This window comes from Syngnathoides biaculeatus, chromosome 14 (assembly GCF_019802595.1).
Source record: "Syngnathoides biaculeatus isolate LvHL_M chromosome 14, ASM1980259v1, whole genome shotgun sequence".
Lineage (NCBI taxonomy): Eukaryota > Metazoa > Chordata > Actinopteri > Syngnathiformes > Syngnathidae > Syngnathoides > Syngnathoides biaculeatus.
This window is the reverse complement of record NC_084653.1, coordinates 14,630,710-14,641,796: the sequence shown is the minus strand read 5'-3', so window position 1 is coordinate 14,641,796 and position 11,087 is coordinate 14,630,710. Positions and strand designations below refer to the sequence as shown.

Genomic DNA, 11,087 nt, shown 5'->3' with positions numbered 1-11,087 from the left:
AAAAAAATATATATTTTGGGTGCAGAATACAAATTTTCAACGGTTACTTCTGTTGAAATATTCCGATGACTCCGATATTAGAGGAGAGTCGACATTATTCTGGTGAGCTTCCTAAGAAGTTTGATACCTCCAAGGGACAAAAAAAAAATCGAATATTTCACTAATATGGCAAAACGAAACGTGATTGTCACCATTTATTGTATATTTTTCGGATATATTGTACATTAGAAAAAAATACTATACAAAAGGTTGAAAACCTGATTTATTCAAAGTGTTGAATGATTGTTATGGACAAGTTGGAAACTTTGGAGCGCGTTGGTTCCCTGAACGCATCTACACAAACTGCATTTACTTCCGGGTATGTGCTGGCACACGCGAGGACACGGCGATTATTTTTTCCACGCCGCGCTCGTCGCACCCTTCCGACCCGCAACTCATATTTGTTCATTAACCTGTGGATTTGAACCTGCTTTGTATGAAACACCTCGGTGACATCATTTCGTCTCCAGAACTTCGTCACGTCCGGTGCTTTGAAACGTTTTAGGGCGTCGCTAAGCCGCCTTAGCTCGGCGTTAGCCAGGCGTCACTTCCAGCATTTGAAATCGGCGGCCAAAAACAAACCAAAGTTAACCCAACCGTGATGGAGTTCCAAGGTAAGTCCACTTTTATCATTAAAAAAAAAAAAAACAAAGCTACTGCACACTGATCTTTATACGTAGTTGTATTTCTTACTCAGAGTTGCATAGCTTCAAGGAGACATTATGCAGTTTTTTCACAATTTAAAAGAGTTCCCAGGGATCTTAATAACATCTCTGTGGGACACTATGGTCAAAGTACCTCAAGGATCAAGAATTGCAGACATGTTTTTACAGCACAGAAGTACTGTCACCTCAAAGCCACAAGGTAAGCAGAGCTGGAGTTGTGCAGAGGTGCAGCTAAGTCCAAGAAACATTAGCTTTTGACAGTGCTGTACATGTATAATATTTTTACTTAAAATGTTTGGCCATGGCATTTGCCATGATATTGATTGACAAGTGTAATCCAGTGGTTTGGTGATGAAGTACTGCATACGTGCCCGCAAATCACATTGACTGTTGTACATGGCTTCTTGAAAATAAACAGATTTAAAACCCTTTGGGGGGAATGGTAAGATTTGTTGAAGGAATACATTCTACACATTTGAAGATAATTGGTGAAAACCTAAAGGCTGGGAATTTTTCCAGTGCTCCATTGTGGCGAAATAGGATGACCGTAATTCCCGGCCTACACAGCGGACCTGGTTATAAGCCTCACTCAGTACATTTGTAAAGGAAATACTATTTGGTACATACATAAGCTGCACTGGTGTAAAAGCCGTGTAAAAGTGCCCATGTTGAAACATGAGATATTTACAAAGGACGGTACACAGAGAGTTTAATGCTAGCGCCGCGCTAATAGGGCAGGTTAAAAAAAAACATACCAGTAAATATTAGTAAGACACGGCAGTAACATGCTAGCGCAGCGCTAACAGGGCTGGACCAGTAAAAGTCACTTCCTCGACACATATATTCCACAGGTCTCACTCTTACCTTTTCCGCTCGAGTGCCGCATCACTGCATAAACCACAGGGTTGAAAGCGTGTGAAAAAAGATTTTCACCATTTCAGTTTCCCTGAATTTTGTTGGTTGTTTTTTTTTTTTTTCTTGACACACTTCAAGTTCTACATCCTCCTACAACTTTGAAAATTTAAATCTAGTGTACCTGTACGAGCTAGTTCAGCAACACCCCAAAAAATGCATCTTCCCATCAGATAGTGCTGCTTGAGCGCCTTGTTGTAGCAATGTGTCCGTGCCCATCACTTTGAGAAAGAAATAAAACCGGGCGCTTTATTTTTTAAATCCGACGTAACCGCTGTCTCGTGGACGGGCTTAGCACTAATGTGGCCTTGTTAGAGCGCCTTGTTGTCTCGGTGTGGGAAAGCCCACAACAACCCGGTGAGCTATAGTCCAGGCTGTCTGGAGGCTTTAGGCAGATATGTTTTTGCGTCTCCATCATACAGTTATGTCAGCATAAGAAAGATTCTAGATGACATAGCCCCTGTTTTTTTGTTGTCAAAGTAGTTCTATTTGGTTAACATTTGAGCAGGGTGTGAGTTTAATTGTATTCAGAGAAACTCACCATTTTAAAAGTAATTGTATGTACTGGAAGGCACGGTGGATCAGCTGGCCTCACAGTTCTGAGGTCCCGGGTTCAATCCCGGACCGGCCTGTGTGGAGTTTGCATGTTCTTCCCGTGCCTGTGTGGGTTTCTTCCGGGCACTCCGGTTTCCTCCCAGATCCCAAAAACATGCAACATTAATTGGACACTCTAAATTGCTCCTAGGTGTGATTTTGAGTGCATCTGTTTGTCTCGATGTGCCCTGGGATTGGCTGGCAACCAGTTCAGGGTGTATCCTGCCTCCTGCCTGTTGACAGCTAGATTATGTTACTGCAATCCCTGCGAACCTCGCGAGGATAAGCGGCTAAGAAAATGGATGGATGGATTTTATGTACTTGTCAATTTGTATTTATCTTTTTATTGCTATCATTCAAATTTGGCAGGGTTGTTAACAACATAAGTCTCTATTAATTAATTTCACGGTACAAGGACTTTAATTTTGGTAATGTCTTTCATTTCGTCTTTTTATGTACTTGGTCGGTTTGTTGGAATTGCCGCACAACGTGACTCAGATCCCGCTCCTAAAAATGAGCCAGTTTCACCGTGGCCAGAAATCTGCTGTGGGTATGTTTTTGAAAGTTGGTGGAAATTGTCTGCATCCTCACAGTGGCATCGGAACCCATGACTCTGGGCTCCCCGACCTCCCCCAAGCTCACCCACAGTGCTCAATTCCTGCCGGGCTTCCTGATGGGTGACCTGCCCGCACCAGCCAGCCCTCAGCCACGCCCCTTCAGCATGACCACGCCCCTTCTAGAAAGCACCATCCTCAAAGGTCTGTGCGTCCGTGCGCGTGTGTGTGTGTGCAATTTTAAAGATCCTGTGTTAATGTCTGTCCTAAGTTGGTACAGGAGGCTCAGCCCCGCAGCCCGTAGTCCCCACCACAAAGGATAAAAGCGGCGCTCCCCCCATACGCAGCATCCACGATGGCCTGGTTACCGTGGGAACGCCCCTCAGTGCGCAAAGACAGGTTGGCAGGAAAGGAGAACTTGGTTCAATCAAATCAGAATTGTTGTTTGTTTACTCTCCGCGTGTATTTGTCTGTATGTGCTTGCCTTTGTGTGTAGTCTTTTCCTAGCATGCACTCTCCAATGTCAGCACGCCAGGCATCCACTTCAGGTACATGCCATATACCGACAATCATCATCATCATCGTGAGGCTTTGAGGTCACATGGCTGGTGATGTCACACGTTTGGTTATAGGGATGCAGCAGCTTTGCCTGTCCCCAGCACAGATGGACCCTTTCTACAGTCAGGGAGAAGCTCTGTCCTCCGAAGACCAGCTGGACCAGACCTGGGTTACTGTTTTTGGGTAATAAACATATGCATAGTCATACAGTTTTCATAATAGTAGTTTTGCTATTGAGGTGTGTGTGTTTATTTTGGTATGTTAGCTTCCCTTTAGCCTCTGCGTCCTACATCCTGCTGCAGTTTGCTCAGTATGGAAACATCCTCAAACACAGTGTAAGACGTGAACCTTCACACGCACACGAATACTACAGTAAAACCTCCTGATGTCATTAAGATTAATAATGATTGCGTGTGTGTGTGTGTGCAGATGGCGTCTCCTGGCAACTGGATGCATCTCCAGTATCAGTCCAAACTTCAAGCTCGTAAAGCTTTGTCCAAAGACGGAAAAATCTTCGGAGATGCCATCATGGTGGGCGTCAAACCCTGCATAGACAAGGTGACTGACCGTGTGTGTGACTGGGAGTTTGTGTAAAATGTCTGCGTACCAGGCTTGAAAGGAGCAAGTCCAAATTAGCATTCTGCGCCTCATTGAAAAGCAAAACTACAGATCACAGATTTTTCCGATAAGTGAACCGCAGAGATGTTCCTAAAAAGGTTTCCTGGGGTGGATGCGCAGGCATTAACTTGCGCTTACGTCACCTAGGCAAGGAAATAGCAGATGGAAGCTGAAGCTATCTGGTTGAACATGGCAAAGATGAAAAAATGGCAAATGGCAAAGGTGTAGGAATATTTCAGACTGAGATATGAGGCATATAATCATTGGATCACAAACATTGCTCTGCACTGAGGACACCCAGTGTGGCCCACAGAGAGGTCTTCTGTCAGTTATGCCTAGTGTCAATTTAGTTTACTATGATGCTGATGATTTCACAAGTACAAGTAGTATCTTTTTCTGGTGTGTATTTGTGTCTCTCTCTGGCTGTATGTGACTGATGCTTAAAGCTCAAGTGTCATGCTTATAAACATTGTAAAATAGATATTGTAATGAAAAATGCATACAACATTATTCACTTCAATGTCTATACAAAAAAATAAACATGAGCGGGGAGCGCGTCATCCATGCGGAAAGTCATTCGACATCCAAGTGGCGCCATATTGCCTGCAACGTCATCTGCAGATGTTACACATTCGCCATTGAAAATGCGTAGTGGCAATTTGCTATGGAACACGGAAGCTCTTTTTTCTCACAATCGAGTGAAATGACCTGGGCAATATTACCCTATCATTTTGAGCCATATTTTGATGATACGTGCATCATTTCTAACGAACGACAGACTGCGCGACAGTATGTTGCGTACTCAGAAGGACCCATGCGAGGCGGGGGGGAGAACTCCTTTCTCCTCCCGCAAGCGGCCAAACCACCTCCGCGTCGGGGCCAACGCGGAAACCGTCGCTGGCAAGCAAGCGAGCCGACGCGCGAAGCAGGGTGCCCAGACACCGGTGGCCGGTGGGGGGAGAGCCCAGCCAAATCACCTCCCCACCCGATTCACCTCCACGTCGGGCCTAAAGCAGGGCCGGCCTTGCGGCGTTCCACAAGGCCGGCTCGTCAACAAGGCCAGCGGCGATCCACAAGGCCGTGGGGAGGCCAGCCTTCCGCGGCTGTCTGACACGCACATCGACACATTTAGCATTTTTTTTTTTCATTGATAAGATACTAAAAATCATCCATTTCATGACACTTGACCTTTAACAACTATATGTCTGACTTGTGATGGGCGGGTGTGGTCACATGACCTTTCAATGTTGCGTTTTACACACCAGAGCGTGATGGACAGCAGCGAGGTGGCCACCTCCCCTCTGGCTAGCTCCTCCCTCCCGTGCACGCCGCGCTCGGCCATCAGACCACTTAGCGCCACCTACAGGAACTCTGCCAGTGAATACCAGGTAGGCTGACAAACACACAACAACACACCTGAACTCAACAGCAATGACCATGTGTGTGTATTTGTGTAGGTGGTGACAGACAGTCACACACCCAGGAAGGACGACAGCTTTGTCTCCAAGGCCATGGAGTACATGTTTGGATGGTGACGGCATCACCAGGCACCTGCTGTTGATTGGATGAGGATCGTGTGTGTGTGTGTGCTGCTTTTATAGTCTGTATTTTGTAATGTTACAATAAAGTTTGTTTGTACATCACTTGATGTCACCTGGAGTGTTTTTCTAGAGGGTGCTGTTGGCCTGCATGTGTCACACAGGATGTCCCACCCACAAATAGTCACTTTAACCAATAAGCAGGCAACCACACAAGGGTTTACATGCAAATATTGATTAACAGCATAGCTGCTAATTTAACTCATACATTTCCTCGTTGGCCGTTAGCTGTGTGTGCTAGTCACTAAATGCTAATTAATCTCACTCGTGCACCTACAAACTAGTGTCTGCTCGTGCTCTCGTACTACATTTACGGGTGTCACTCCCACAGTCAGTTGCTGTGGGAACATGGACAGGAAGTACGCATTTAGCTGATGTTTCACGAAGAGTTCGCTGACCTCATCTTAACCAGAGTAACTTTTTCCATCGCTAATGAAAACAAATATTGCGCAAAAGGGTTGGGAAAATTATTTTGTCTATTGGATGCATTTTGTTTTTTCATTGTTTTATAGAATTGACTTTTTCCATTTGCGATACTTACGTTTCAAACTTTTTGTTCTGTATATTTTATATATTTAATGTTTTCAGGTTTTAGCACTTGTTACTGTGTGTTGACTTTTATATGTCTGTCAAATGTGTTTTTTTTTTTATCATTTAGATATTGAAGGTGTTTACATTCTTTACATTTGTGTTATCCTATATTATGTCTTCCAATATTGGGTCTTGACAGATGAATTTAATTCGGAATGAGCGCAAACTTCCTCCGCATTCATCGCTATGCCGTGTTCAAGTTAGTCATGTGACGTTACGCATATACCGCGGTCATTGATTGACTGTATCCCAAATCACCTTTACTCATTCAAATGAATAAAAATACAATTAATCCATTCTAACAACAAAAATAGAGGACATTTTGCACTTGACTGTATTATACTGAATTTGGGGAATATTACTTTGCAAATGTAGTTGGTTACAGTTACAAGTTACTCCGTTGAAAATGTAGTGTAACTTTATGTGGTGATGTAATTTTAAAATTTGTCTTAATTTTGAATTAAGGCAACAGGACTTTCCTCTTTTTTTAAAAAAAAAAAGTGGATAAAATTTAATTATTATAGAATCATCCACGTATTTGTTCTTGACGCAAACAATTTGTTGAAAAAAAACCGTGAAATTTAAACATGTAATTAGAATGCATCAGGTGCATTTTGTATAGAGCTCGTGCACCTATGTCATAAACTCACGTTGACTTTTGTTTACCTCGCCACATTGTCGGTCAAGCTAAGCATTGCTCAATGCTAAGACGGTTGGAGACAACACGGAAATATGTCTTGGAGCACGACGCCAAGACTCTTGTCCGATACCGTCAGGCATTTAGAAGGTGAAAATAAACGATGGTACATGGAAAAAATAGATAAACTCGGTATAGAGGACCCGTATTTAATGCCGAAATCAATGTTTTCGCCGATAAGATATTGGATCGTTAATTCGCTTCCGCTTGTCTTGGACAACTGGATCTACACATGGATCTGGTGAAGAAGTCGTCGAGATTTACAAAGAAAAGTTTGAAAGCGTATAAAAGTCTGGACGCATACAAATACTTTGTTGCTGGATCTGTTCTCATCAGGGATAAATCCCACATAGTGACAATTTTGACAATTTGTGAACACGGAAGCGTGTTCGGCAATGTTAACCTTTGCCGAATCCAGCGATCTTTTCAGCTGGTATTCAATACAAATACCAATATTGAAATAAATGACCCCTGGTTTTACACAAACTCGCATTCATTAACTATGATTGGAAGAAAAAAAAAGAGGACAAGCGAGTTGACTCCTCTGTAGTGTTTCCCAAGAGGTACTTATAACACCAAGTTGGCTCACCTGAGAACAATGTGTCAAAAAAAAAAAATAAGACTGGACTCCTCCATATACGAAGCGTGTTGCGGCCACACGTTAACCTATGTAAAACTGTGACCGACGGTTTATTTTCTTTTATTAAAAACGCATTGGACTCATTTGAGAACAATGCGTATATATAAAAAAAAAAAACCATCTGTCGGGAAGAGATTTACCGAAGTTTAACATGTGGCCGGAACACGCTTTGTGTACGTTGGAGATGACTGTTGGGGAGAGGTTGGCCGCAACACGCTTCCATGTATGTTGGAGATGACTCCCTGTTTTTTTTTTTTTTTTTTTTTTTAATTAAATAAGCATTGTTCTCAAATGAGCCAACTCGGCATTCCTAATACTTCTTGGGAATTTGAGATTGCTAAGAATAATTCCTACCTGAAGTTAAGTGGTCGCTACACAGTCGTGCGTATCTATTTGGGCACCCTCCATCACGTTTAATTGCCGAAATCCATTGATCTTTTCTGGTCTTTCCAGCTGGTATTCCATAGAATGATCTCTTTGAATATCTGTCTCGTCTGTTGTAACAACCAACAACTCAACAGGTCTCGGGCATTGTGTATACTTTGCTCTGGTTCAATGTCCCCTACACTGTGAGCAGCTCTTTTTTTTACCGGCAATATGGCACCGTGAAAATTGTGACGTCACGTAAACGAGCTCTCTACACCATGTTGCTCTTATGAAAAATGTGCACGATTTACACAATACTGCTTCACATGACATCCCAGATATGAGAATGCTCTACAAACAAAAGTAATAAAAAAAAAACTTTCAATGCTCTTTTGTGTTCAAAATTGTAACAATGAGTGCAACTAAAATGTTCAAAATCTCAGACAAATTAATAGATTTCACCACAAGGCGGTGTCCAAGGTTAAATTTGGAACATGACAAGTGACCGTCCATTTTTTTTCTGCTTGGGGGTGTAGCTGTGTGTGGTGGGGCAGTAGCTTTAGCAAGCGCACCCGGACTTCCCTCTCCCCAGCCACTTCGTCCAGCTCTTCCGGGGGGTGTCCTGAGGCGCTCCCCGGCCAGCCGGGAGACGTAGACGTCCCCGGTGGGACGTGCTCACTAGGGAGGGGTCCAGAAGCCATCCTGATCAGACGCCCGAGCCATCTCGTCTGGTTCCTCTCAATGCGGAAGAGCACAGATGAAAGATGAATGAATAGATGGAAGAATGAATTATGTGTTGCATATGATGAATTGTGTGAAACATTCCACAGGCGTGGCCTCCAACCCATCATGCTAATTCATCGATAAACAAAATAAAAAACAAAATTCTTGATAATGAATAAACGAAACTCGAAGCAAGGAAGCCGTCAGTGTGTCCCGTTAGCCCCACGGACATGACAGATGCTTCTGGTTTCCAGGCCTTCTGGTTCTGTGTCGCCGTGTCAACCCCTCTGGTCACGCCAGCTGTTTTTACATCACAAACAACATCGGGCCTTCAAAACACTCATTTGCATAAAGAGTGTAAATGTGTATGTGTATACGTGCGTCCCACAACTGACAGGAAGTATAAATACAGGCCAGGGTCTGATTGGATGTCAGCAATCTGGCGCTTGTCTCCGAGCAGGAAGTAGCAATCCCTGACATCCTGTCCCGTTTCCCTCCCGTGTCCTTGACCAGTTTTATTGTCATGGGAACGTGTTGCGTGCTTCACACGCAAACATACACTCAAGTACATATGGGACAACTCAAGTAAAACGCTGAGGAGCTAATTCTGTCAATTGGGGAAAAGTGTGCTCTACTTCAAAACAACAGGGGGCAGTGCTTCACCTCAAAGTTGACATGAGTGCGCGTGAAAGGAAGGTTGGGGTTTGTGTGTTTGGAGTGGGAGGGGGTATTCATCCTGAATTTTATCTCCCTGTGGTGGCAACTTGGTTATCTCTCACTACATAAACACACACACACACTTGTTATAACAGCCATTTAAATTGAGTTTATTTTCAGTTTCCTTTTGGTTTAGTTTATGTTTGACATGTCTTCTGATCGGGAACAATCAGTGAAAGTTTAGAGTATCACCTGTTTCTTTGGGTTTTGTGAATTTTGTGTTTTTGTCTTATCCAGTGGCGCCTTAAGATGTGAGTTTAATTTGTTACATGGCCAAATAGGAAAACACTCACAGTGGAACTTCCTAAGTCCGAGTTCCAACCTCCTCCCTCCAGAAAATCCATCAAGGAGCCAGGACATTGACAGAGGAATGTTTGGGAAAAATAAGCCATTAATTCCTCAATGATGATGATGTTGCATACGTAACTTATATTCACCACTGTCACACAGTTACAAACAATGTGTTAAAAAGTGCTGATGTTGCGTGAGTTGAAAAGCACCCACACCCAGAAAGGACATTTTGCACAGATAGTGGAGCACATGCCCTCTTTCCTGTCCGAGGACGTGTGGGACTCAAACACATGATCGTGACAAAAAAAAAGAGGACATTATGACTTGCAAAACAAATCAAGCAGCTTGAGAAACTTGTTTCATTAAAAAAAAAAAAAAAATCAACAACAACTCAATAGTCTTCTATGTAATGTGTTTTGTATTAAATAATGTCAGAAAAATTAACTTTAATTATGTATGTGTTATCTTATTGGCTAATAATCCACTTCACATGCATCCTTATGTGCTGTGTGTGTGTCTTATCATCATCTAATTTATATTCTCAATTACCAACGATCATTTGGCTAATGTTAGAGGTTAACGAAAGAAGAACAAAGAAAGGTCTTTGTCACGAACGGGGCACAAGGGCGGACCCAAATGCACGACTTCAGAGACACACAGACGGTGCAGAGGAAACCTTTATTCAGTCCAAGGTCAGTGTCGGCAGTCCAAACCAGGCAGAAGTATTCGTGCGGCAGGCTTAATAGCGGGGTCAAGGAACAGGCGGAGGTCAGTACACGGAGAGCAGTAGTCAGACGAACGGGAGTGCGGGAACGAAGCACCAAAGACGACGATCTAGCGAAGGACAAGTCGTCCCCCAAGTCCTATATATACTGGGAGGCATAAGCTGGAACAAGGTGCAGGTGTGCTCTGACTAATTGGCGGGCCACGCGCAGCCAGGGCAGGAAGCCAGGAGCATGACAGTCTTGGCCTGGGTATAACCTGCCAGCCGTACAGAACCTCTATTCCCCGGTTCTTTTATTCTGGTCGAGGTGTGCTTCAACGCTTAGGCCAGATGAAAATTTTAACAATTGATTTGAAAATACAAAGTCAAACAATAAGGTTGGTAACGGTGCGGCACTGAACTTTCCCCCACGTGGCTCAGACCAGCATCAGTGGTTGAAGAGACCACAGACGTTCTTCTGCTTGTTTTGTGGCCCAAACTGCTTCCTGTCGTGATGTGGTGCAGTCGGCGACTAATTCTAACTCCAACCTCGTGGGTTAGGGTCTGTTCGGAAATTCATTCCGATACTTCCAGTGTATCACGATACCATGGCACCCAGAGAGAAAGCGTGTTCCACGTTCTCTAACTTTACCAATGAACGTGTTTGCTGTTGCTAGGGATGCATCAGTACATCCGCCAAATTGAATGTGTCAGTTTTACTCATACCAAGTGGCACACACTTTACCAGCGCTATGAGTTTACCGATGGTTCCGGTTGTGTGTTTGTTGTGTCGGTGCGACTAAGTATAATGCAATTAGATG

At 43.6% G+C, this 11,087-nt stretch overlaps 1 protein-coding gene across 3 annotated transcripts; it reads left to right on the top strand.

Moving 5' to 3' along the window:
- The first annotated feature begins 331 nt into the window (after positions 1 to 331).
- nup35 (nucleoporin 35) lies at positions 332 to 5,552 on the top strand. 3 transcript variants are annotated; one of them, XM_061841873.1, is made up of 10 exons: positions 332 to 653; positions 737 to 903; positions 2,804 to 2,968; positions 3,045 to 3,163; positions 3,261 to 3,312; positions 3,397 to 3,505; positions 3,588 to 3,657; positions 3,752 to 3,880; positions 5,206 to 5,328; positions 5,398 to 5,552. In XM_061841873.1, exons 2-10 carry the CDS (start codon positions 762 to 764, stop codon positions 5,473 to 5,475), a joined length of 987 nt encoding a protein of 328 aa, XP_061697857.1. In that variant the 5' UTR covers positions 332 to 653; positions 737 to 761; the 3' UTR covers positions 5,476 to 5,552. The 3 variants fall into 3 exon arrangements, with proteins under 3 accessions (XP_061697857.1, XP_061697856.1, XP_061697858.1); XM_061841872.1 differs by having other exon boundaries at positions 337 to 653; positions 3,036 to 3,163; positions 5,398 to 5,548; XM_061841874.1 differs by lacking the exon at positions 737 to 903 and having other exon boundaries at positions 337 to 653; positions 3,036 to 3,163; positions 5,398 to 5,548.
- Positions 5,553 to 11,087: the final 5,535 nt, after the last annotated feature.